Source organism: Pocillopora verrucosa, chromosome 8 (assembly GCF_036669915.1).
Source record: "Pocillopora verrucosa isolate sample1 chromosome 8, ASM3666991v2, whole genome shotgun sequence".
NCBI classification, from domain to species: domain Eukaryota; kingdom Metazoa; phylum Cnidaria; class Anthozoa; order Scleractinia; family Pocilloporidae; genus Pocillopora; species Pocillopora verrucosa.
This window is the reverse complement of record NC_089319.1, coordinates 6,450,123-6,476,379: the sequence shown is the minus strand read 5'-3', so window position 1 is coordinate 6,476,379 and position 26,257 is coordinate 6,450,123. Positions and strand designations below refer to the sequence as shown.

Sequence of the window (26,257 nt, the reverse complement as noted above, 5' to 3'; positions counted from 1 at the left end):
TGACTATGATTTTACTTTATTTATTTTATTTTTTCTATCAATTTCGCCAGTAAAGTTTTTTTTTTTTTGGTGAATTTTCATGCTGAGTGTTTTCATTGCCCTTCACACAATTTTATATAATCTTTCATTATTCTTTCACCTGCTCTAACAATCCCACACAACAATCCAAAGTTCTCGAAAGCTACGACTTTCCGAAAAATAACAGATACTAATTGTCCGTGAATTCGGCTTTTCTTTTCTCTACAAAAGCTGTCATCCCTTCCTTTCGATCGTCCTGCGAAATAAAAGAAAAGGAGAAATTTTTCCTTCGGGAAAGTTTCATCGTAAGTCCATACAAATTCAGTACACTGTTATTCATCACCATGGTAACAATCGAACAGACGAGGTTAGTGTCTAGAGAAACTGTGGTGTTGCGGCAGGTGGGGTATCACAAATATTATTTACATCAAAAGCGTTGATAATGTAAAAATAGCCACCATAGAGACTTTCTAAAGCTGACGTTCCTAGCGTTAGCCTTTCGTCAGAGCGAATAGAGGAATTGTGGGTTGTGTGTAGTTTACATGCAGAAAGATGGAGCAACGCTTTTAGCGGGAACATAAGAACATTTTAATATTTTAATCCAAACTTTCTTCGGCTGCGCTGAAGACGTGAAGTATTCAGTGTATTGCTCTAAATCAGAGAGAGTAGCTGATATGTTTTCGGGAAATGGTTAAGTGGCTTTACCACTTTGTATTGCAATTGCCGTTTTCTTTCAAGTGTAAAAGCCGATCAATATTAACTTACTGTTGAAAATGTTGAGTGAAACATTCTTTTCTCAAAATGCAGTCCTTCTGCCAGTGACATCTCGTAGCCTAAACAAAAAGACATTTGGGAAATTCAACCATCTACGGAACTTTCAAAGGGAATGTAACGACCATAAATTGTTCTTGCATGCATTTCTTGTAAACTGTTAAACTTTTGGACTCAAGCAGGTCAGTCATGATGATTTATATCCCGAGGCAACAAAAACCCTACGCGAGATCAAGTTCTTCTCTGCTTAACTTGCGCAAAAATCTACCTCATTTTCTCAGTTTGCTTCAATTAAGATTAAGATTAAGATGGCTTAGAAACAATCAATTTTACTCTTGTGAATGGAAGTACGTCATGATGTTTTGGGCTATTTCGGTAACTAGAAAAAAGATAGTTTCGCAGTAGAAAAGTCAAATAGGATAGGTAACTGTTTTGAAGTTGACTAGTAAACCAACAAGAAACGTCTAGCGATGGACAAGATCAACACCGACTTCAGTTGACATAAAATCTTGCGAATAATCGAGGTATAACTCATGACAGGAAACAGTCAAACGGACGGTTACAACTGCCAGCGCAATACCTGTGTTGACAGCTTCTTTGGCGATCTGTACGGCAATCTTCGACAAGGATGATATTTTTGCAGCTGTCTTGATAGCTTCATCTACGAGCTCTTCTGCGGGGAAGACTTTACTAACCAGGCCTAAGAAAAAATGAAAGTTTTTAAGTCTGCAATTTGAATTTAGATTTAAGAGAAGAAAAATCTCGAGAATGAGTGCGCAATGCCCCACCTGACAAAGCCGACGCCAATAATTCTCATACGTTTATGCAGTTTTATCACAGGAGTGCATGCCCCAAGTTCATACTTTTATTAACCCTTAAACCTAACTGAACAACTTGAGGTAACGCGGCCTTAACTGCGACTTTTTGAAAAAAGTATATAGAGCAAATGTACTTGAATCAAAACGAAGAGAAAGGTTGGCGCAAATAACTTTTGTCGAGAGCTTTTAATAAGAGAGGAGAGTACTGAAGACATACAAGTTTACGTAAACTCTAAAAAACGTCTTCGGAAGTGTGCGGACATCTTCGGAAGTGAACGGTTCCTTCGCGGAAATGCTAACAAACAGAAGGGAAAAATCTACGCCTTTAACTCAAATTTTGCAGGCTTACACAAGTGCTTAGCATAAAACAGTGTGTCTCCGTTGCAGTCCTTGATGATGTGGAAGTACTGTACACATTTCTCAATAATTTGTGTGAGAATTTCCTAGTGCCACCGGGAAGACTTACGATGCTAAGTACCTCACTCCTTGACCCTTTAACCCCCAAGATCTGATTGTTAATTCTCCCCTCTAGCTGCTACACATTTCCTTTTTAATTAGTTACGAGAATTTGACGTTAGATCAATAACAAATTTGAACTGATAAGTTCAAAATTCTCATTATCCGTTTGCTGGATGATGTATATCTATTACAGGGAGAAGTTGCATGTTGATCAATTTTGTAAGGTAAAGAGGTTATGATAAACAACTGGTCAAAAATAGGAGCTAAGTTGAAAGGAACATGGACCTGATTTCTGTGCATCTTCTGCTGAAATAGGATCTCCTGTGAGTATCATTTCCATAGCCAGGGACTTCCCAACAGCTCTTGGAAGTCGCTGTGTACCACCGGCACCTAAAAAATGAAAGAAATCTTCGAGTTAGTTGCAACTTTAAGCACAAACTTAAATTTAAACTTGACACAGTTGTAATTTTACTTATTGTCAACCATACAATTCTTATAATTTTAGTTTCAGGAATTTAATATTTGATCAACTAATTATCCCCAAATTGAAATTTTTCTTTATTCTCACCACTTATCTGGTTAATTTTGTATTGATAGTGTAAAGAGAAATTCTGTCTTGGTCACTCATACAGGGCGTGAAATTGCGCCTAATACAGGCGCCAATGCGACTAAATTTTTCACTTTGGCGACCAAATCCTGAAAGTTAGTCGCCAAATTGGCGACTACAACATTTCATCATAACCTTACCAAGAGATAATATAGTGAATTAAAAAGATTTGCTGAGATAAATCCGCGGCAAACTTCCTCGTTAAGTTTGTTTCCAAAATGTAGCACATGCATCTCGATCGATAACTAGACGCCATCTTGGATTTAGATGAGCCTGAAATTTGTATATCATCCATTCTAGTGTCCACTTTGTGGCACGTCAAAGTTCTTTTCCCTAACATAATTTTGGAGGGTCTATCTAGAACGCTGACAGCGTAAAAAAAGGTCTTGTTTGTCTTTGAAAATGGCGACCAACTTTTTTTGAATTGGCTACCACTTTGAAGAATTTAGGAGCCAAGTGGCTATCAGAAAAAAAAGTTAATTTCACGCCCTGTCATGGGAGTTAAAGGGTTAAAGAACATAAAAGCAGCAATATAAGAGAGTCTAGAATAAAGAAATATCCATTTCATAAAAAGCCATCTTACTCATATGATCTTTCCTGATTACGAGTCTTTACTTCCCCAAATCATATCACTTTTTTTTAAGTTCAAGCAAATTTTAACTCTTTGACCCCAAAGAGTGATTAGCATTTAGTTTCTCCTCACAACATCACCCCTGAATCACACATTAAGATCACAAGAATAAAGGAAATGATCGTCAACTAAAGAAGCTCTTGATTGTTAAACAAATTCTCCTTGTCAGCACATTAGGAAATGTATGGTGAAAAGTATGGAGAACTTGTAGACTGATGTTCGGGTGTAAAGGGGCTAATGACTAATACTCTTAAGAAGTATAGAAAAAATCTTGGAAAGGAGAAGACATCATTTTCATTTTCTTCATCTGCTATCCTGTACCTTATTTCTGCTCTCTAATATTTAATCAAGGTCAGTGGAATATATTTTCTTCTTACAAGTGCAAACTGATAAATTTGTTTCTATTGGTAATTTATATGTGTGCCACACCTGGAATAGTTCCAAGCAAAATCTCTGGTTGACCAAACTTAGCTTTGTTTCCAGCATAAATGATATCACACATCATGGCTAGTTCACATCCTCCTCCAAGCTGTGAAGAAAGTATTGTACAATAGACTTCAATTATGCAACAAAAAAAAAAGACAAAATTTGTTTGTCACCCTAAATGAAACAGTGACAGCTACAAAATAATCTCTTGATTATTGGACAATCTGAGCACTGAGCTGGTGATTTGCACCAATAACTGAGACTACTGGCATCCCATTCATAATTATATAGCAGCCCTGGAGAAAACTCAATCTCTCTTTAGTCTTACCGCAAATCCATTGACTGCAGCAATGACGGGCTTCTTACAACGAGCCACTCGAGTCCAGTGAGCGAGGAAATCCCCCAACAAGCACTTCTGATATGTTAAATTCTGCATTTCCTTAATATCCGCTCCAGCTATAATGGGAGTAAAGAAAATTCTTGACTATACTTTGCTTGCTTTAAGAGTATAAAATTCACTGCAAAGCAAATCAAAAATCAGGGTAATTTAGTATTATCAACTTAGTTGATAGCATACATTGGCCACCCTAAAGAGTATCAAAGGTGATGTTTTGAGCATTGCCCTTCTTCAGAGCAATTTGCTCAGATTCAACTCAGTTGATACTACTAAATTACCCTGTTATACTCTACCACCAAAGCAGCACCACAGTTCCTTTAGAAATTCCCCTTTATTCATTGATAAAAAATCAACTTGAATTGTAAAAAGATATGACAATAAACTTTAAAAAGTTTTCTCTTGATAACAAAACTTCATACACCAGATCAAATCCATGTGGGCAAGGAACATCAGAAAATTTTTGTATTTGAATTAAATTTGGACTAAGAAAAGTTTGAACATTTCAGTCAACCAAAACTAAACGTATTCCTAATTGATTGCTAATACCACAGCAGTAAACTGAAGGTAACCAATAAATATAAGTCCTACACAAGATAAAAATTTTGTTAAATTGAAAGGATTAAAATGATATGGTCATACATCCTGCAAAAATCAAAGAATATGATGATTAAAAAAGCCCTGTTTAGTATTTGACCATGTAACTAATGTTATAAGGTCAGGGGCGTAGCCAGGATTTTTCAAAGGGGGTCACATTGTGTCAAACAGAGTACTCATCAAAATGTCACATCAACCCCCATGCTGTGTTTTGCTTAAAAAAAGGCTTACAAAATGGAGAAGGGGTTATTGACACCCAGGACCCCCCTTACTACACCCTTGAAGGTACAATACACCTCTAAGACTTTCCTCTTGTTTTTCTTTTCACTTACCTGCAAAAGCTTTCTCACTTCCTGTGATAACAATGGCACCAACATTCTTGTCAGTTTCAAAGTCATCAAGGGCATCCTGCAACTCTGACATCAGCTGATCACAGAGGGCATTTAATGCCTTGGGTCGGTTGAGCTGGATAAAGCCAACGTTTTGTTTTTCACCCCTTTTCTCTGCCTTGATCATTTCAAATGTTTTTGATGCTAACAATAAATTGAGAAAAGTATGAAGTTTATTCTCAAGAAATAATTCACTTCAAATGTTATTGTTTGGTACATGTGTACAAACACCTCTTAATCCTTGAACTCCAAAAATCTGATTGTTAATTCTCCCTTCTAACTGCTACAGATTTCCTTGTGCATAAGTTACGAGAATTTGGTGTTGGATCAAGAAAGGAACTTCTATCTGATAAGTTTGAGTATTCTCCTTACCTGTTTGTTGTAAAATGCATGGATAGAGAGAAGTTGGATGTTTATCACCTCTGGGAGTTATAGGGTAGGAGTAATGCTTGTATATTCTTAGTTTAATTTATAGTCCAGAAACTGAGACTCCAGAAATAAAAAAAAGACAAACAAACAAAACAACAAATGAACAGACACAAACAAAGACATTAAGACATTTACGAGTAAAGAAGCAATCCTTGCAGTTATAAACACTAATTAACTAGTAGTTAAATTAAGGCCTGAAAAAAATTTAGGCCTGTACAGGATTTGAACCCATGGCCTCTGCTATACCAGTGCTGCACTCTACCAACTAAATGATGTTAATAGGTAATATATGATTTTCATATATTTACAGTCATGTATTCACCACTTGAAGGGTTTATTTGAATCCAACCTAGTGACCTTCTTCCCGTTGGTTCATATATGTACAGTCATTTATTCAGACATTTATTTAATCCACCTTCCCCACTTCACAACCCCACAAAACTTTTATAGCTACTGCAATAACTGGAAACTATTAATTACTATAGCTATATGAATGAATTATGTTCAGATTAGATGGACAATTCACCAAACAACTTGACTCTTAAAGAGAAAGTCACTGAACCTCCACAACCAAACATCAGCATTTATATTCTCCATACTGTTCTTTATACATATACTATAATGGCATTACCGAGGAGAATTTGGTTCAAAATCAACAGCTTTTCATGTTTGCGATCATTTCCTTAATTCTCATGAGCCTAATGTTTGATTCAGCTCCAATACCTTTGTAAGAAATTACATGCTAGTCATTCTCAGGGGCTAAAGGGTAAAGCTGATTAAAACCAAATCTGCTGAACCATTAGTCCCACGGTATTCCGCGCGGATGGGGTTTCTGTATTTTTAAAATTATTTTTTTTGGCGAGTAATTAAAGTACATCTGACAAAAGCGAGATCCTTGGAGGAAGAAACTCAAAACTTACCTGAGCAGTACGCTCTAGCAAGTTCGGCCGGACGGGATGGCTGCACTGATCGCAGGCCATACAATCCTCGTGCGATATGGAACAACCTTCTGGAAGCCATCTTGGTCGAGATGAGTGAGAACAAGAGGGGTAGACTGGGGGTATGGCAGTTGCTCTAAAACTTGTGTTATTGAATTCAGAACAATTATTTTTTTTTAATAAATGTATGTAGATAATTTTAGGAAAAATATTTCTCATCAGCAGGCTATATGATTTTTATACGTGAACGTCGATGAAAACCAACGTCGAAACTCGTTCTCACTATTTTCCTCACCCCTCCCTAGTGAAATTATTTAGGCTTCGCAGCCTGGCCGAGAATTTACGAAATAGCTTGGTTGCTTAGTCATCACTAAACTAAACTCGCCATCCTTGTTTAGTGAGTACAATGACTAGACACGCTAAAAACTGCACGGCAGGAACGGTTTACACTTATCACGAGCGAAAGAAGGACACCAAAAAGTCTGGATATGGCAGTAAATCTGTGCGCCTTGGCAGAGATTCTGTAAAGAACTTCGATTGCTGCTGTTTAACACTACAACCTTGTCGTGAACCAGTTGTGACACCAGACGGGTTCCTGTACGACAGAGAGGCAATTTTAGAGTGTTTGTTACATCAGAAAACCGAAGCTGCCAGGAAAATGAAAGCTTTTGAAAAGCAGAAGAAGAAGCAAGACGCTGAAGAAGCTGGAAAGGTAGAGGAAAAAGAGAAATCCAAAGTTGAATCGTTTGTCAATATGGAGAAGCGACTTACCACAAAACCAACGAGTGCATTCACTGCATCAAAAGATAGAAGTGTCAATGGATCGTCTGCTGTCGCTGATGAACAGCAACCATCTACCTCTAGTGGTAAGAAAATAGAGTCGTTGGGGAGAAGTTTTTTTTTTTTTACATTTTCTTTTGAAGGTGGCCCAGGTGGCTCAGGTGGCAATGATAAAAATCTTCAAAGTATCTTTTTTACATATTCATGGCAATCGAATCTTTGTGCACATCTCTGTAGCCCTAAGATCCCTAAGCGTGAATAGCATTCCCCAAAAGGAAATGATCACCAACTCAAGAAGCTTCTGATCGTCAAGCAAATTCTTCTTATTAACACCTTAGGAAATACATTGAGATCAGTAGGGAGAATATGCATACAGATGTTAGAATGTAAAGGGTTAAGTGATAAACCTTAAAATAAACAAGTTATGGACACCTCTCTATCTAATGCCTCTTTACCACCAGCAAAATATATTTAGTTTAATAATTTTAAACTGAATAAAAACCAGCAACAGAAAACTGAAAGACTAAATTTTACATAGGGTTCAAGTAATCACCAACTTTTATCTTCATTTTGCCAAATTTAAATTTTTTTAAACCCCAAATTTGAAATTGACTATACATATTTCAAAAACTTTCTCTGGTAATCAACATCTACCCAGTGGTTGTTAATGTTTACCAGTGAATGATCAGAAAAAGCTGACACAGTGCTAGGGGTTGCCATCAGTAGGCTGACATCTGAAATAATTAGGAGGGTTGCAATACTTTTAGATGCTCCATAATACAGAGACCTGGAAGAGACCTGGCAAAGTGGGTCAATTAGCTTCTGTTTACTGTACTTTGCATCAAACAGAGAAAATAATCTGATTAGTAAATAATTTCTTCTGGAACCTCTACCAGGACTGAATTTGCACATCATTAGATATGGGATATGGTCTAAGTCACTTACTGTACCATTGTGTCTTGCAGAAAAGAACAACATTTCCTAATTTTTTTTTTAGTTTAGGCTTTAACTTGGAACAATATTTTGGCTTTATTCTTTTGAAGGTGGCTCAGGTGGCAATGATAAAAGTCTTCAAAGTTTTTGGGTCCCATCCTTGACACCTGAAGCAAAACCCACTCTTTTGAAGAAACCAGATACAAAAACCTACTGTCCCATGAGTAGTAAACCTCTGAGAATCAAGGATCTGATTGCAGTCAAACTAACACCGATAGATGATGGTGATGACCGACCAATGGTGGCAAAGTCTGAAAGGTACAAGTGTGCTGTTACTCACGATGCACTTGGTAATTCTGTTCCCTGTGCCGTTTTAAAGAACACAGGAAATGTGGTGACTATGGACTGCATTGAGAAGCTAATTAAGAAAGACATGCTGTGCCCATTTACTGGCTTGAAATTGAAAGAAAGTGACATCATTCCACTGCAGCGTGGAGGAACAGGGTTTGCTGGTGCAGGCACACAATTGGAGGCAAAAAGAGCAGGGCCAGTTTTACAAGCCTGAAACAATATCAAGTAGTGACTCTCTGTGGTTCTCCGAAGAAGAAGAACTCTACATATTTATGTTGAATTTGTTGTGCCAGACACTCTGCAGAGACAAAGAAAGTAGGGCCAGTCTACAAGACATGCTGGGTCATCCGATAGACCTAAATAAAACCAAGTCTCTGAAAGGGACTCGCTGTACATGTTGTTTATAAATTCTTCCCGTTTTGCAATTTTTTCAAACCAATTTTTTCTTAGTTTGTTTTCCTTTGTTGGATAAGACACAAATAAAATCAAACTTACACAGACTTTAAAACTTTGGACTGCATATATGTATTTACTTACATGTAGGTTCTCTACTGTAGATGCACGTGATACACGTGTGTACGTTATCACTTGAAACCAATTTTTTTTTTTTTTTTTTTTTTTTTGTTTTCTTTTTTTTTTTTTCACTTATTGAAGTTGTGTGCATTTAAACGGATTGAAGGAGAAAGTTTACTGAAAGTAGTTTTAGAGTGTCTTTGAGCAAGAAACGTTGGACTTGAGTAAACGGTAAAGCGACTTCCTCTGTTACAAGAAAAGTTTTTTTTTCCTGTAGTGTAACAGAAATGGAATCGTGCATAGAGAACACACATAACCAACTGAACAAACAGAGTTAAAAACAAAACAGAAGAAAGACACTATTATTCTCGCGAAAGTACATGGACTATTCAATTTGTGGAATTATGTTTTGCCAAGCAATAAATTAATCCTTGACAGTGATAAAATTTTTTTTTTTCGATGAGGAGGATTGGATATTGTTGTCTTTCGTTTTTCTTCTATTTCTTCTTCCTTCTCTTTTTTCTCCCTCTTTGTGTCTCCTTTTCTGTGTCTCCGTCCACAAAAGAGCAAACTTCCGGCTGTCGTTGAGAGATCTTCGGTGACTATCGCATCTATTTGCTTAAAACCTCCATGCGGAGGCTTTCATCCTAGATTTTCATTGTCATGAACGCGAATTTATTTTTTTTTAAGGAAGAACTGTGGGAAAGTTTTGAGAAATGCGACGATGAGTCTGTAAAATTATCTTGAAATGACCTACCGCAGCGTTCTCTAAGTTGAACATCAAGCTTGAATAAACAATTTACGTATGCAAGGTCACGAATATTAGCCCAGTGATTAGGCATTCATTTTCACTTCTCTATCGCCGATACGGAAAATTTGCGGAATTAAGGAGGCTGAAGGTTGTTGGAATTAATCCTTGTGTACTGCTATTAAAAGAAACAATTTGTAGACTGGACGTACCAACGACAGATCAAGGTAAAGGATGCTTTCGTTACTCAGCTGGTAAATTTGTTGTAATGATTATGTACTCAGATGGCCGACTTGTTAATATGTCATTTACACCAGTGGAACAGCTGAATTGTAATGATCATCATTACAACGACATTGACCGAGACTGATGAGCGAAAATGAAAAGTCTTGAAGTAAAGATTATTTCCTTTAAGTACGGCTGCGGTGTATCGTTTGTCATTGCTGGTTTTATGGCTTTTGCATTCATTCGAATAATCAAAGTTACGGATAATGAATTGGCAAGATTAATCAGACCCGCGGCCAGCTGTTGACAATGACACAGGAGCTTATTCAATTCTGATATAGTTAATTTTAAAAGTTTGTAAGGTTTATGAGTTATTGTAAGATGACAGATATCTTTCTTTTTCGAATCCTGGAGCCAATTTTACTTTAACTTATTCGGTAGCGCTTTAAACTTTATATTTTGTTTAAAATGCTGATGTAACAGATCTCTCGATCTTCGTGACGTACATACCGCTTTCAACTCAGATTTTGTGCAATGCAGCTGAGCATTGCATTGACATTAGCTAAAGCGTGAAAGTATTTGTGCCTATAGAAGGCCATAACGGCGGTATTTGCGATATGTCTTGTCCAGGTTGAACTTGAATTGAATAAACTGCTTATAATAACTTAGTCGTAGACGAGCTGTAATTTACCGGCTGTAGAGTGTGTTCCAGTCGTCTCACCGTTTAGCTTTGAGGAGTCAAGCAGTAATTCAAGAAAGTTCTAGATATAAATTTAAACTGTATGTAATTGTGGGGCTCTCTCGCGATTTTGTCTCTAGAACAGACACTATGCACCAAATCATAGTTCTGACTCAATGATTGCGCATAGTTCTGACGCAATGATTGCGTCTGTGTTCGCCTATGGTTAAAAAACTTGGATGTGCTTGCTTCACGCAAGAATTGTTTTTTCACTTTAGAGTATTTCAGTTACTACGGGAAAGCTTGCTTTTAACAAAAACATAGCCTTTTGTCCTTACATACAAGACGAAAAATTGTTTTTAGTGTATTTTTGATTAGTCAATTGACAATCAAGTCCTAGGAGAGTCCCTCAGGGGCACTTAACCGAAACATCTTAATATGACAAAATTGAAAATTCATGTGATATAATCAAGGCTACAAGATGGCCTCGATCGGTTTGGATTATTTCAGTTTTAACTAAATGTCAGAAAAATCTGTTTTCAAGACATATGACGCTGAGATCCAGACGCACTTAAGAAAGGGCCAATATTTCGTGATACGTACTTATGACATTACAAACGTACAGTATTAGCTTTTGGCAGAATGCTTTGTGTGCAAGTCATCTGAAGCAAACGTCACGAAAAATGACATTGCTTTGGGAGAATTAAGTACAAAGGTTCAGTAGCTCTGTGGTAAAAAGGTAATCAATTAAGGGTTAATTGAGCTGGATAAAATTGACAGTATCTTGGATCCACCTGCTGCAAGTGGCATGCAACGTACATTTTGACAATGGTACACAATCCAAATTTATGCATCACTGCAAAATAATATTGCTGATAATAATTAATTGTCAAGTTGTTCACGGTTTTCTTATATATTTTTACATGTAAGTCCAACGGGATTTTTTCGAAACAGCTGTATCGCCTTTGAATCGCTGTTACCGAACGCGTGGTTTGTTTCAAAACATACCCCAAATATACATCTAACCCTAAGCTTCTACTAATCGTCTAGTGGCACCTAAATTTAAATTGCTCTGACACCTCTTAGAGATTATTCATTGTTCCAAATATCACCGAAAGTCCAGGTGGTTTTACACTGAGCAAAAAGTAATTTTGAGGATTTCAAGATGATTTAGTTTTTTTCCTTAAATCTCTCTCTGTCTAAGAAACAAGCATGTTCGAGATGATAAAAAATACTTAAATTCTGTCACTTGATTTGCGCTTAAAGATGTACTGTAATCATTCGTTAAACTCTTTCAGTTCTGTTTGCCTTTTTATTTCCTCTTGTTATTTCAATATATGGAATAACTTCTCCACAGGAAGACTACCGTGGACGTTCCGCTTTTCCTGATGACATTAAAGCCGTTAATCTATACTAAATGTTGACGAATATCACAAAATAAAAAATAAATAAAACGCATGCAGAGTTTAATCGTCTAACGTATTATGTCACTTTTGACTGAAAGCGTGGCTTAAGTGAACGATATCAATTTTGATTTTCATGCCGTTTTGAGGCTCCTGAGATTCGTGAGAACATAAATTTGCAATAACTAACCCGCTGGTGTTGATTACAGGGTCGTGGTCTTTGTTTAATATAAGTACATTTTATGCAAAATATAAAAGCGTTGTAATGAATGCGCTATTTTTTTTTTATTTTTTTTTTTTTATGACCTTACCTGAATTGACACCACACCATTTTTAGCAATTTGGTTCGTCAGTGTTTTCATATGTAAATAGATTCCATCTTATTTTAAACTATCGTAAATGGAAAAAGGAAAATATAGGAAATGACATTTGCAATCATCTCCGCTGGACTTGCAACACAATGATGTCATTAAATTTTGAAGAGTGCTTTTATTTTATAGACATGAAGCGCTCTCGACGACGGTTAGTGGTTGTTTTATGTCAGTTAATGCGGTACAGAGAATATTGCATGTCATAATTACTTTGTAGAGTGCACTGCCAATTCGTCAACCAGGATTTTCCGAATGTTTTTACGAGTAAGAAAGACTTCTACCTTTCTCCTTCTTTTTCAGAATAATGGACGGGAGTTCTTTGAATTTAATAGACGATTTAGGTCCTATTAACCTCGGGGAATACGAGGCAACGGATTTTGGTATGAGAGTTTTGGATTCAAAGAGTAACAGCAGTGTAGCACATTTTGGAAGAGCCTCGGTATCCGCTGGAATAAAACGAAGTATTTCTAATGCTGTGGAAAGAAATATGAACACATCTGCCATGGACATATTTGAGGTAAGTATTGTTCTAAATTTGCCGTGGCGTGTTTTCTCATTTGGGTTATGGAAGGCCTCAGGGTACAGAGTAAAAAGTTTTTACGGTTTCAGAGCCATAATAAATATATAATTTCTTTTTTAATTCGTGAGGCGTACGGCAACGATTAAATAAAATATCGATAACGATTCGTGTAAATACGCAATAAAAACGAACTCTTGATACATCTCATATAAAATCCTCTCATGTAAAATTAATATATGCACAGCCCTAATCCTGTTAATTTACTTTCACGACATAAACCTGTAAAAATAGACAATTCAGCGACGCTTAACTCTTAAGAACCTTGCCGTTTTCAAATTGTGTTTTCCTTGCGACGGCGAAGAGAGCTCTCTATTGTTTAGTTACAGACTTGATTACTTTTTAATCGTTGTTTTTATCATTTACTGTAAATACAATATAACAGCCGGTACACGAAACCCCTTCAAATCTAATTTGAGCTCGCACAAAGGTTGCCTTTCTAACATACAAGTAGTCTCACTTAATGATTTGATAATACTTCTAGTATTCCTATCTTAGCTCCAAAAATCAGTTGTTAGACTTGACTGGTCGTAGACTGTAGCATAAGTGACCTAACACCTAACTTTTAAATCGTAGCAGCTAAAAATACAATTTGTAGGTCACTTAAGAAAACGAAAGGCAGCCCACAATACTTTGCACATCTGGGTCTTGGTAAACGCTATGAAGGGCTTTTCAGTTCAGATGGATCAAGATTTCTCGCACAGCTTTCGTTTAGCAGTAGTGCTCTACGTTAGGGTAATCTTCTGTATAAGGTATAAACATTATGAAGGTATAAACAATTTTGAATTTCGTCTGGTTCAATTTATACAATATTTAGGTCAAAACTAGCCAAAGCGTCGATATCCAAGTAAAACACGGTATTGTGTTATCTCTGCCAGTGTACTCGGTTTTATTCTTCATAATTTAACCATTATAGATGAGTATAAAATTAGCATGTTAATTTGATCCACGGTGATAAACTTAGAAGGAGGATATAACCATGTTTACCTTACTCGAGAGAAAGTGATTTTCACTCTTAAATGGTCACCTATGAAAGCAAATAAAGATGTGATCTAAAAGTGATTTAATTAAACTTGGCGACTTACAGAACTCTCCGCCGGTGTCTATATAGTTTCATACAGCTCTGTGAAAAACTTTTTGTAAAACATTTCATGCTTGACTAATACTAAGGAACTTCCTCAAAGCGAAATTCAAAAGCGGAAAGAGTGATAGGGTCACTGATTTAATTTGTAACTGAGCTAAATACTTAAAATATGCCGAAATAAAATGTCAACATCCAACACTAAAGAACAAAACAATCTAGCGTCCAGCTGACCTCCACGGAAATTAAATCAACCTTTTATTGAAATTATTTGCTTTAAATGAAAGTTCGGATCAGTTTCCTTTTTCAACTGGAATGATAATTTTGATTTTATTTCCTAAATTTATAAAGATTAAAAATGCTTTTTCGTCTGAAAATATTTTAGTATCGATGGTTTATCTCATTCTTTGGGTATGTTTTTATTTACACCAGGCTTTATATAATTAACATTAGAAAAGACAAATTTTCCGTCGAAGTATATCATTTAATCACGTACCATGCACATGAAGGATTGAGTGATATGGTTTTAATTTGTTATCAGATTATAAATAAACTACGATTGCCTTTTCGCAGTTCGATTTCTCAAGAAAGCTTTAATTTGGCCACTTTGACATTCATCTTTCAAAAAGGTCCATCTAAATTATGCCTCTGTGCATGGCAACAGCACGAGCTAGTTCAGCAGTTTGATGCTAATAAACATCTAGTTTAAAAGATCTTCATATGCATGTTAATATGCAAATCACGACCAGAACCCTACTATTTCTAGAAAGGTTGTCGGAAAAAAAGCGTAAAAGTGCATGAGACAACCTTGAAAGGAATTATGGGTAGTTTTCTCTTGACCTCAAGATTTCAGGGAAATTTTAAAAAAATTTATTATAAGGACGATCGACTAGGCATCGTGGATTGGACGTATTTATTTATCTATTTCTTTGACACACTAAAATTTATTGATTACCTGGTACCCAAATGACCTTTTGAGATTGTCGCGTGCACATTTTCCTTTTTTTTGACAACCTTTCTCGCCAACAGCAGTACAAAAGTGGTCCTTAAGGGAGGCAATTCTCTCCCCCCCCCCCCCACTCCTTTTCCTCCTACTCTCGCGAGTGGGCTGGGGAGGGGGATTAAGAATCTTCAGAGGGGGACAAACAGGGCGTAATGGGAAATAAATTTTCAATCAGGCCAAATTTCCGAAAAAAAAAGTTCTAAATAAATGTTTTTTGTCTCCTTAGGCCTGTCGTGAGGGAGATGTCGCTAGTCTGAACTTTTTATTAGAGAACAACGCGACAGATGTGGACAAACTGAGCGATTGCGGGCTGGCACCACTTCATTACGCTGCACGTAACAATCACGGAGAAGTTATACAGCTGCTTATCGACCATGGTGCAGGTCAGTAGATCAGCGTTCAGTTCAATACAGTTACCCAACTCAGTGCCAAAAGACTTCAAAGTGTAACCTCTTCCCATAATGTCAATGCATTAGGCAGAACACATGTAATGAGAATCGACAAACTTATCAACCGGGAAGGGGTACTTTGATTAAAAGCAAAATTCTTCTAGTGCCAATCACATAGCTGGAAATCCATAGAAACTGGAAGAGAAATACTACTCAGATCTAGGCTCGGTATTTAACTTGTGAACCCAGTTATTCGGACAGTTTACAGGATTTTAAAAAAAGTTTCAAATGCAAATTGAACATCTTTGCCTTCGGTCCAGATTCGTGTTATTAGTCGACTATTGTGAGTGCTATATGACATCTGAATATTACACTTTCCAAAACAAACTCCTTGTGGCAAATATAACCTGGTGATAAGAGCTAGTCTTACTTAGAAAAATATCTTATTCAAATAATCGAACAAATATTGATGACCGGGTCGTTCGTTACCTCATTTCTTCGTCTCAAGACGTCTCCTAGCTATGGTTAAGCAGATAGACTACGAGCAGTCCCTTCTTTTAGGCAAATTCCGCCGCGCGAATCCAAAAAAAAAAAACGGCGAAAACAAAACTTGATGTTAGCGCACCGCGTGGAGCTTTGGGTGTGATGCACATCATTCACACTCAAAGCCCTCCGCTGCACGCTAACATCAAAATTATTTTTCGCTGATTTTTTTTTTCTTTTTTTCGGACTCGTGCAGAAAAGGAGAGAGGTTGTCTGTACAGGAGACAGAACACAGAGTGAGTCTTCCTAATCCTATACTTCCTTCTTTCTCAAACAGACCCTAATGTGACAGCCACCACTGAAAACAAATCGCTCTCACCATTGCACTTTGCGAGCTGGTATGACACAGATGAAGCAGTAAATACTCTCATTGATAACAAATCCAATGTGGAGTGCAGCGCTGTATTTGGACAAAAGCCTCTTCACTTTGCTGTCACACGTGCTAGTCTAGAACTTGTTAAGGTCAGCACTGTTCCTTAATAAACTTATAATTTTAAGCATTTCCTAGAGGATTTTTTATGTGTAGGACTCGAGTGTCAAAAATCAGACGTGTGTTCTCTGATTTTGGACACCTGCATTAGTTTTCAGACGGTACCTTCCATTTCGGACACTTGACTCCGTTTCAAGACACCACCGCTTCTGCTTTCAGTCGATACCGTCCGTTTTCGGGGACCAACATTTGATTTTGGACACAACCGTCCGATTTCGGACGTTAGCGTCCTTTATCGGGTGGTATCATACAAGTTTGGACACGTGGGTCCGTTTAAGGAAAGTACCGTCGGATCCAATACAGTTACGTCTGTTTTCGGTAGGTAGTATCTGATTTAAGACATAAGCGTCCGTTTCCAGACAGCACCATCCGATTGCAGACACTCGAGTCCATTTTCAGGATGGCATCGTAAGATTACTAACACTTAAGCGGTTTTCGGACATGTATAACGTTCAATTTCTGAATTTTTATTTCCGCATTTTCGCCGCATCCTTTTTTATTGTCAGCCTTTTTGAACAACATGAGTAAGTTGTAGTAGTAGTCTCTGAACCGTTTTTTTTTTCCCAGACATTGTTAACCAAAGGAAAAGCAAATCCAAACTCATATGATAACCAACATTTTACAGCACTGCATCTGGCTGCGCAAAGAGGACGACTGGACATCATCAAAATACTCGTAAGTCAAAGAGCGCTTTCAGGTGCGGTTCTCTTCACGGACTAGCCTACATTTATCTAGTATGATCCTGTCTTTACAAGATGACATTTTTTGGTAAATTGACTCTTTTTTTCTTTTCCCTCTGTTATTTATGTGATAATTTTTCCTTTTGGAAGCTAACACACGGAGCTAATCTTCGAGGCCAGAATGACGAAGGTGATACGGCGGTACACATTGCAGCGAGAGAGGGACGAGATGAGGCCTTGAAGCATCTTCTACAAAGAGGTGCTACGAAACTTTTAATTCCCTTCTTCTGCATTCCGATGACAACACTTGCTCCGTTGTATGAAAACCCTGAGAGAACTTTAAGACAAAAAGTAGGAGAGCGACCGTTCAGAATTAAAAAATAGGGGAATGGGATGATGAAAGTTTCCGTTTGAAATCACACGAAGCTTACGACATCGTTGATCCCACCAATATGCAGCAAGTATGTCACATATGATCCAAGAAATATTTCTAGTCATCATTTTGATAGGTTTGTCTGTAATTCAGACGTAGTTCTATAGAGTGTGGGAGCGCAGAGTCCAAGTGTCTGGGTGTGGATTCTTTATGGGGACTCAGTATTTTTTATCTACACCACGTTCGTGGCAAGACGAAAAGAAAGGATTTTTCTTTTTGGGAAAAACTTCGTGGTCACAAGTCGTTCCAAAGGCTTACCACGGTCTGTTATCAGGTTTTCTTGAAGAACAATTCGAACATGTTCGTAGATCCTGTTGTTTTCAGGCGAGAAACTTAAATCGACTCGTAATTCACTTGTCACAGTTCCCGAACAAACACAGCTGATTTTTAAGTTACTGAACAACTTTATGTTTTTTTCAGCGTCATTGGACGGTATATCGTGCAAGGATCTCTTAAACAGTGAGAATTGTGAGTCAAAGAGCTGTTTACATTTAGCAGTGGATGGTGGACATGTGAAGGTAAATAGGAAATGTTATTGATGTCTTTGATGTTGTTGTTTTTGTTGCCATAGTCGTCTTTTCCGTTAATGCTGGGCTATTTTCATGCGCTTGGTATTCCTGTTTTTCCTGATCTTACTTTTATCCTAGTTGTAATATATGTAATATTCTTGTTGTCTGTTACAACACTTTTGCTCGTTTATCGTTGTCCTTATTGTTGTTGTCGTCGTCATTGGTGACTCTTAAGATTGATGGCAAGCTTGAAGTAAAATAACTCTTTAATTTTTTATAGTGACCTCTCGGTGGTGGAAGCCACTATATCATGAATCTTGGCGGTTGAAGTAGAATACATCGTAAATAATCGTATATAAAACAGATTTAATATAACAGATGTATTTCTTGTACGATTGCACACCGTTTAGGCAGCCATCGTTTGCATCGAATATGGCGCAGATCCCCATCCTGTGGTAAGCAGATAAATCAGTTTTACTTCAGTTTACAAACCAACCAGCAATATTTAGACGAAAAGACATGAAATCCGGTTCAATCAAATATCATACATTGAAAATCATTTCAAAGGAACTATTTTCAACAGGAGAAAATTATTCATAGTGTAGCCTGTGTACAAGTAACTGAGAAACTCAACAATTTGCCAGAAATGTCGACCTCTGGTGGTGCACCACGGCGACAAACACAAATCATGCCCCTCGCTTGGAGGAAAATGGCCCTGATTGTAGCACTTAAAACCTATCAGCGCACTTATTAAAGATATGGTACTGTTAAAGCTTTTTTTTTTTAGTAACAATCAAACAAAAAAGACAAACTGAACGAACCAACGAACCTCTCCAGTAACGATCAAGTGAGGTCTTTAACTCATATGCTGAGTGAATGGCATGATCCATTGTTCCACGTGATTTCTACGATAAGTTCTAAAAGAGAAAAACAGAAATGTAACTGATGCTATAGAGAACTATGGGAATAACTCGTATCTTTTTAGTATCACTGGTAAATCAGCAATCGAAATATGTGGGAAAAAAACAAAAAATTAAAAACCATTACAGGCAAACAACCAAAACAAAGAGTGCGAATTCGTTTTATCGGGTGTCGACTAAGATTGTATTGTTGAATTTGATTTTCTCAGGCCAAAAGAAACCTTCCACTCCATGTGGCGAGCTCTACTGGTAATTTACCTATGGTAAAATTTTTACTATCGCAAGATTCAATTCACGTTGACGAGGAGGACTGTGAAGGAATGACACCAATACTCAGGTACTTAAAGAGAAACCTTTCTGTATTAAATAAGACGAGAGAGAGAAAACGACATGTTCTTCTGATGTTCTGAGTGGTGAGTAGTTGTGACACTGAATCGTGCCTAATCTTAAGGCCGACGTGTTCGGTCGTTGAGCTGTGCGCGTATAAAAATGAGCTGATTTGATTTGAAGGTGCCAGTATCGAAAACCGACACCATGTTGTTACGTTACTCCCGGCTTTGCATGATGCTGTTACGATACTCCTTTACAAATGCACGTTTTGCCCAATACTGATCCTTGATCTGTTAAGTGATATAATCAATAAATAGCTGTTTCTTGTGAACTGATCCTAATCAGGCATGGCGTTCCAAGATCTTTTAAAAACTAACCAATTTTCCTCCTTCATCTCTAACTATGTTATTATATCCTGCATGATGCTTCTTGATGGTTCTTAATACAGACTCCCGCGGCGTAATCCAATTCCTTACATACTCGCAGTCTGAAAAATAATGAGAAATTTTAAAGAGTTATGTTTTGTTTTCTATTTTGTAAGTAATAATTTATTAACATCTCTATTCAGGTGCACACAATCTTCACAACTAACTTATGAATAATTAGCATTGCGTTTGAATACGGAGCGCTTCTATCTCTTTCTTGCTGTTATTATTACATCGACGAAGACGGTTATCGGCGTTGATGATCTTGTTCTGAAAAGAATCCTTTCAAACTTATCCAAAACACCAAAAAGTTTCAGAATGGTATTTTATCAGAGCCGCGGGCAGGATAAAAGATTTATTCTCAGGAGGAAAACCATCTTCAGGTTCATTATATTGCTCTGCGTTCTTGGAGGGTGGTACACCATCAGACTAAGCTACACCGTGTGTAAAAATTCTGCTGAAAAATACGATTCAGAAATAAGTCGTCCTGAGGACTGGTTTGATGGAAATATTACAAGGTTTCAAAACAAAGCCAATCTCTACAATTATGTGGTTCTACGGAAAACCACAATTGATGCATATGGAGATTTTTCCTGCTCCAGTTCAGAGAAACGCCGAATGTGCTCGTTCAAAGTGGAAACGCTTATTCAGGCGGTACAGATGTGCAATGTATACGGTGATGTTTGTGTGGGATTTGTACTCACGAGGGACATGAACATACGACTGAAACATCAAGTCAAACGATTGAATTTCGATAGCCAGGCGGTAACGTTGGTGAAGAGCGCCTTCGTACCTCGTTTTGGGCAAACTCAACTGCCCAAACTGTTTACATCTACGAACTTCTCAAGGCCTGAGAATTAGATCTAGATTTAACTCTCCATATCTCATGCACCCAATTCAGCTGCCATCTGTTTACTTCTCCGTGGCAATTACAGAAGAATTACTCTTTGAGAAGCTACAACATTACTGTAAAGCGTTGGCGGGAGGATTTATAGTCTTTGTTGTCCTCATGCTAATGATGGATAATGGAGCGGGATGTGCTTGACAAGATGATAATTGAATAACATATCTCTGACCTCTGTCCACGCACTACGCAAGGCCATAAGTCTGTAAAGGGAAATGTCCTGTATTGTTCCCTAAAAAGCCGCGGATCTTGTCAGGAAACGCCGGAGCAATACTCTTAAATAAAAGTTTCATACGACAACCTTCTGCCAATATAATGAAACTGTGTGTTAACAATTCCTCTCCAGTCCGCAGAAAATTAAAAGGATTAAACATAATAAAGAGATCTTTAAGAAATGCTTTGTAGATCTTGCTACAAATCTCTTGCCAGTTATATAAATTAGGATACACCATCATAACAAACTCCTGTTCATTTAATAAAATTGTTAATACTGAAGTCAGTTATTTAGTTATATCGTTAATTAAGGTAGTATTTTCGTCGTTAAATGCGTGTAAATTTAAAACGCAACTGTTCTGGAAATGAACGGTGCGATTCGTTCCGCCTTGTGGTCAGGTCGCTGCACAGTAGGTTAACTGCATGCTATGCCATGATCATCAACTGATAACAGGTGACATGCACTTGTATGGAACGTTTACTTTCAGTTGATAATAAATACATAATCACCGATTACATTGGCTTGCATCTTTTTCATCAAGGGATTATTTAAGAGTAAATACGTTATTATATATTTAGTTTAATTCGTTTAAGAAGATGTTGTTACTGTGAGTGATTGACTTAAGTTAAGACACGTAGTAATCAAGAAAATAGAGCTGGGTCTTGTTTTTGTAGCGAATAAACGTTGGAGATTATTTGACTCAGTAGAAAAAGCGATTTGGGTTTAAAGTTGTTTCTCGCTTTTGATTTCAGGGCCTCTTTGTCCGGCCACGTAGAAATAATTGAACATCTCATCAATAAGGTGACGTGGAAAAAATATGAAAGGCCAGTTTTATTTAACTTTTAGTAGACTAGCCTTCTAAATCAACCACTTTATCTTCATGAACAATCAACTATCAGATTTCTTGAGTGCATCTTTCAGATACACGATATTCGTGCATTCTTCACGATCCTACTATGCCTCATAAAAGAAGCTCTCTCGCAAATGAAAGGGCCAGGGGGGAATGGTTTTCTGTATAGTCAATAAAAGAAGATACTCTCCTTCCTCCCGAACCACCAAACCGTTGTTATTCCTTCAACATCTGAGCCATTTCATGTAACCTGGCTTTCCTTATTTACTTTAATAGGGAGCAGCCATCTGCCCGTTACCAGACTCCACGGCACCATCGCCATTGATGTGTGCCGTCAAAAGAGGACATCACAAAGCCGCCGTGTTCCTGATCAAACGCGGCTCGCCGATAGATCTGAGAGACGCCCACCAAAGAACCTGCCTTCATGTCGCTGCTTACAGTGCCAATGCAGAAACTGTTGACATCATCCTTGAGGTTTGTCATGGCTGCAAGTGCGCATGCATAGACCTTCTTATCTCAGTCGTGCGTAGAATATACTTACCTATGGAGAAAGAGTTCAGGTTCCTTGTGTTTCACAGAATAAAATAACTTCCATAATAATAGCACCACAAATTAGAAACAGCTAATTAACCAAAGCTTAAAACAGATTCGCCAATGAATCGATACTTCATTAGACCAAAGCGTAATGAGAAAGCAAACAAAATATGAATGTAGCTACGGGCAAGCCATAATAAAAGCAGGAAAACGCAGAGTGCCACGAACAGCATAAAAATTAGATCACTTGACCTGGAACATTCCTTCTTGTACTGGCTTGATGAATCATCCGTCTTCTAAAATGTGCCCCTTGGGGGGAGGCAAGAGAATTATCTCTAAGTTGGTTGTATTACTAACAAATTTACGATGATAAAAACTGTTGAACCTCACAACAAGATATATCGTAAGGTAGCTTCTAGGTAAAACTAAAATTCCAAGTCACTAGTGACAGTCTGAAATCTATTACATGTAGGACGGATCGGAGAGTTCAGAATGTTTCGAAGGAGTATAGAACATGAAGAATATCATTTTTCGATCTTTCGAATAAACTTCTTGATTCCAATGACTCCCGTTTCTAAAACAGATAAAACCGGTGAAGAAAAGGAAAACTTATACTTCAGTAGCATAGTTATATTCCTGAAATCAGAAGGTAGATTTCGGGGCAGATTTCTAAGAAATTTTACCCATGAAAAGTATCAACTAGACCATAATTCCTCGGTTTTGCAGAACGGCGGTATGTGTTTGATAGACAGCTTGGACAGAGACAATAGGACACCATTACACTACGCTGCTGCTAAAGGAAGCCTTGAGGTGGGGAGAAAGATATTAGTTTAATAAAGTTACATGCAGTAGGACCTTCCTTCACGGTCACCTCCTCATGTTGGTCGTTTTCCAAAAAATGTAAATACTTGTTTGTAACCCATGGGCTGAGACCCCACGGAACCAGCAAGTCTCTCTCCTAAGTGACCTTGCCCATTATCTGGGCTGTTGTCAGTGACCTCGTGGACTTGAGATTTCAGGAGATCGCAAGAGAACGGTTCAACTACAGAGTATAACTACAATATCTCCTCTTTGTCTCTTTTCTCGTTCTTTTGTAGTGATATTCTATAGAAAATTTTTCCTAGTGCCTTCAGCAGGATTTTTGTTTGTATTTTCCTATCAGAGCAATCTTTTTTTTCAGATTCTTCAGAAGTTACTTAGTGTAGGGGCAAAGATAGATATAAAAGATGACGAAGAAAAGATTCCATTACACATGGCTACCGAGTAAGTAGCAAATGTTATTATTAAGGGAACTTGGAACTGAGCTAACGTGAGATCTTTCGTACTTGCTTAAATGTTCTTGGTTTTTCGTTGGTTGTTTTGTTACGTTTGTTATTTGTTTTCAAGTAAATAAGCGGCTGAGCAGGCTGTGGCTAAGAAATGTTTTAGTGCAGTCCCTGAAAAGAGTACTGCATGCTTTGACTGTCAGTCGCAATATTGGTTTAAAATGGTCTTGCTTGCAGAAAGGGAGGGAAATCCCTAAAGAAGGTCATGACCGAGATCTGTAAAGGCGCTCTGTGAAGGTTCTATATGCCGCAAGGCCCAAAGTAGATAAACAACTGGTGAGATAATCGGTAATCGGCGTTTTATTTCAGGAGCGGCAGCCTGGCTTGCGTGAAAGTGTTATTACAAGCCGATCCAAAGACTCTTAGTAGCACGGAATACCGCCTCAGAGCTCCATTACATTATGCAGCGTACGAGGGTCACTTTGAACTGGCAAAGTTCTTGCTCGATAAGGGAGCTAACCCGGATCAGAGGTAAGACGGGTTAGATTCAGTGCAAACCGTTGGCGCGTCTTGAGATGCTTAGCCTATATTTTTCATGTAAATCATTTTCAATCCGTCTCAATCTTGTCAGTCCTAAGCTTTTCATTCGAGTAACCTTTGTTAAGGAAAGTATTCAACTTTTATAAAAAAAAATAACATTTTCATTTCAGGGACGAAAATCATCTGACTCCGCTCTTGATAGCGACAAGATTAAATCATTACAATATAGTAGTTCTCCTCTTGGATTACGGCGCAAAACTTAGTGCACATTCCAAAAATCGGGTAAGATAACTTTTTTACCAATTCTTGATTATGGTACTAAAAAATAAATCCTGTGCACACACAGACAAGCTCTGATAAAACAGGAAATTGAGTTAAATTGATGCGCCAACCTTTCCTTTTTTAAAACATTATGCAATTGCGGTTATATGATAAGCTCAATCCTTCATGCATTTTGATTGGCTCTGACTTATGATCGACAGGAAGACAGACGCACAGATGACGCCACCATTAACAAAATTTTGCTTTTTTATCACATGAAAAAAAAAATGGAATCCATGTTGCCGTGGGTCTGTACAGCAAAAGATCACAGTAGAAGTCAAAACGTGGTAAGAACATCAGTGACACACTTGGCTGCGGCTTGTGTGCAACTTTTTGGTTCTTACCACGTTTTGACTATAGACATTTTTTACTGGACAGACGCACGGCAACATAGCATCTATTTGTTAAATTGCCAAACGATTGAAGTGATTGTTCTATTTCACAATGCAATTAGGCAAATATGTTCCATTATAGTTCCCGATTTTTATGGATCTTTTGCAATTAGACAACACCCATTGACCTGGCAGCATATTTTGGCAATGCCCGCATAGTTCGATTGTTGCTGAACCGCGGAGCTGACGTAAAGAATAAGTCCTCGTTTGGCAAAGGATGTTTGGACTCTGCTATTAAAGGAAACCGGCCAGAAACCTGCATGGAAATAGTCAAACACAAACGGTGAGGAAAGACTGCAGTTGTATCATCTGTAGCACTGTATCTTCCATCCTTGAATTCCTGAGTCAAAACGCAATCCTGAAGATTTATTTGTGATTAACGTGCACGCCTTTTACAATTGGCGCCTTCCTGATGGTCAAAGCTCATCGGACATCATGTATCCACAAAGAGATATAGCAGCCAAAAAGATGTTTTCCTCTGGCCTGGCTCGCATGCATGCAAACCGAGAGACACCTAAAACAGTTCTATATTTCTGTTGAGCTTAGCTCAAAATAAAGTATATCCATATGCTGTTACCTCTGCTCCCTTGTTCTCCTTTTCACTAGCAATATTGAGTATCTTTCCTAATGGCTTAATTTTGTAAAAAATTTAAAGAGAGATCACAAGCTCTTGGAGTATCTTTCGGAACTCTCCTATTGAAGGAAGAGAAAGGACAGAACGTGAGACCAGCCATCCTCGTCGATTTTCAGTACTGATTTTCTTCAGTTCAGAACAAAGAACACTTATCAAAGTGCACCAGTATAGTAAGATAGTACGCCACTCGAGTTGCTGATATTTTGATTTTATTCTGTTTAATCAGCTGGAAAGAATGTCTTGAAGTCAAGGACGACGAAGGATTTTGTATGATGAAACATCTTATCGAAAAATTTCCCGAAGTAGCCAAGGTACTGAACTGCATGATTTACGTGTTAATACTAAATAAATCTTTAAGCGTTAACTTTTCCGTGGACTGTCAGTTTTGAACTTTAAAGATGGTCAAGACCGAGGACAAAGTGCTAGTCATCACGGATTTGCAGTTCTAAAATGCATTTTGGTAAAGAAAGATCGCAGATAAACAAACATTTTCGCAAAGGGACATAATCCATATCAAATAAGTTCTATACGATCTCTGAGGTACTGCTAAAGCCATACACCATAAGTAATAAATCATTAGCAAGATACATCTCTGCCGTTTACGAAAAAAAGATACATTCATCCCTCTTGAAACTAGCTTCTCTGTGTAAACGGCTTTTGAATTCTGAAACTTACGGTACTTTTTTGGGATGTGATCAAATTATTCCCAAATGATATTATTTAACAAGACTCTCGCAGAGAAA

General features: G+C 37.7%; 3 protein-coding genes across 4 annotated transcripts in view; 2 read left to right on the top strand and 1 right to left on the bottom strand.

Annotated features, from left to right (window-relative positions):
- On the bottom strand, positions 1-6,576 carry LOC131769764 (enoyl-CoA hydratase, mitochondrial-like). The gene is made up of 8 exons (XM_066171042.1): positions 6,460-6,576; positions 5,054-5,254; positions 4,059-4,186; positions 3,734-3,833; positions 2,352-2,456; positions 1,370-1,489; positions 784-851; positions 1-274 (listed from the first exon to the last, which is right to left on the bottom strand). Exons 1-8 carry the CDS (start codon positions 6,557-6,559, stop codon positions 209-211), a joined length of 888 nt encoding a protein of 295 aa, XP_066027139.1. The 5' UTR covers positions 6,560-6,576; the 3' UTR covers positions 1-208.
- A 272-nt stretch (positions 6,577-6,848) lies between these two features.
- Positions 6,849-9,490, top strand: LOC131769808 (nitric oxide synthase-interacting protein-like). Its single transcript, XM_059085536.2, has 2 exons — positions 6,849-7,343; positions 8,301-9,490. The coding sequence occupies exons 1-2, from the start codon at positions 6,884-6,886 to the stop codon at positions 8,753-8,755; spliced, it is 915 nt and encodes a 304-aa protein (XP_058941519.2). The 5' UTR covers positions 6,849-6,883; the 3' UTR covers positions 8,756-9,490.
- Positions 9,491-9,876: 386 nt separating this feature from the next.
- The window catches only part of LOC131769828 (transient receptor potential cation channel subfamily A member 1), a 28,194-nt gene continuing 11,813 nt past the window's right edge, over positions 9,877-26,257 (top strand). The window contains exons 1-18 of one of the 2 annotated variants that reach the window (XM_066171325.1): positions 9,877-10,029; positions 12,781-12,997; positions 15,368-15,524; positions 16,351-16,535; positions 16,723-16,881; positions 17,131-17,238; positions 17,394-17,502; positions 18,097-18,194; positions 18,596-18,640; positions 19,315-19,442; positions 21,731-21,779; positions 22,105-22,302; positions 23,089-23,172; positions 23,543-23,625; positions 23,997-24,158; positions 24,338-24,449; positions 24,994-25,163; positions 25,741-25,825. In XM_066171325.1, the coding sequence (XP_066027422.1) occupies positions 12,785-12,997; positions 15,368-15,524; positions 16,351-16,535; positions 16,723-16,881; positions 17,131-17,238; positions 17,394-17,502; positions 18,097-18,194; positions 18,596-18,640; positions 19,315-19,442; positions 21,731-21,779; positions 22,105-22,302; positions 23,089-23,172; positions 23,543-23,625; positions 23,997-24,158; positions 24,338-24,449; positions 24,994-25,163; positions 25,741-25,825 (2,145 nt within the window). In that variant the 5' untranslated portion in view covers positions 9,877-10,029; positions 12,781-12,784. The remainder of the gene's footprint in view (positions 10,030-12,780; positions 12,998-15,367; positions 15,525-16,350; positions 16,536-16,722; positions 16,882-17,130; positions 17,239-17,393; positions 17,503-18,096; positions 18,195-18,595; positions 18,641-19,314; positions 19,443-21,730; positions 21,780-22,104; positions 22,303-23,088; positions 23,173-23,542; positions 23,626-23,996; positions 24,159-24,337; positions 24,450-24,993; positions 25,164-25,740; positions 25,826-26,257) is intronic. The other variant, XM_059085555.2, reaches the window with a different exon arrangement.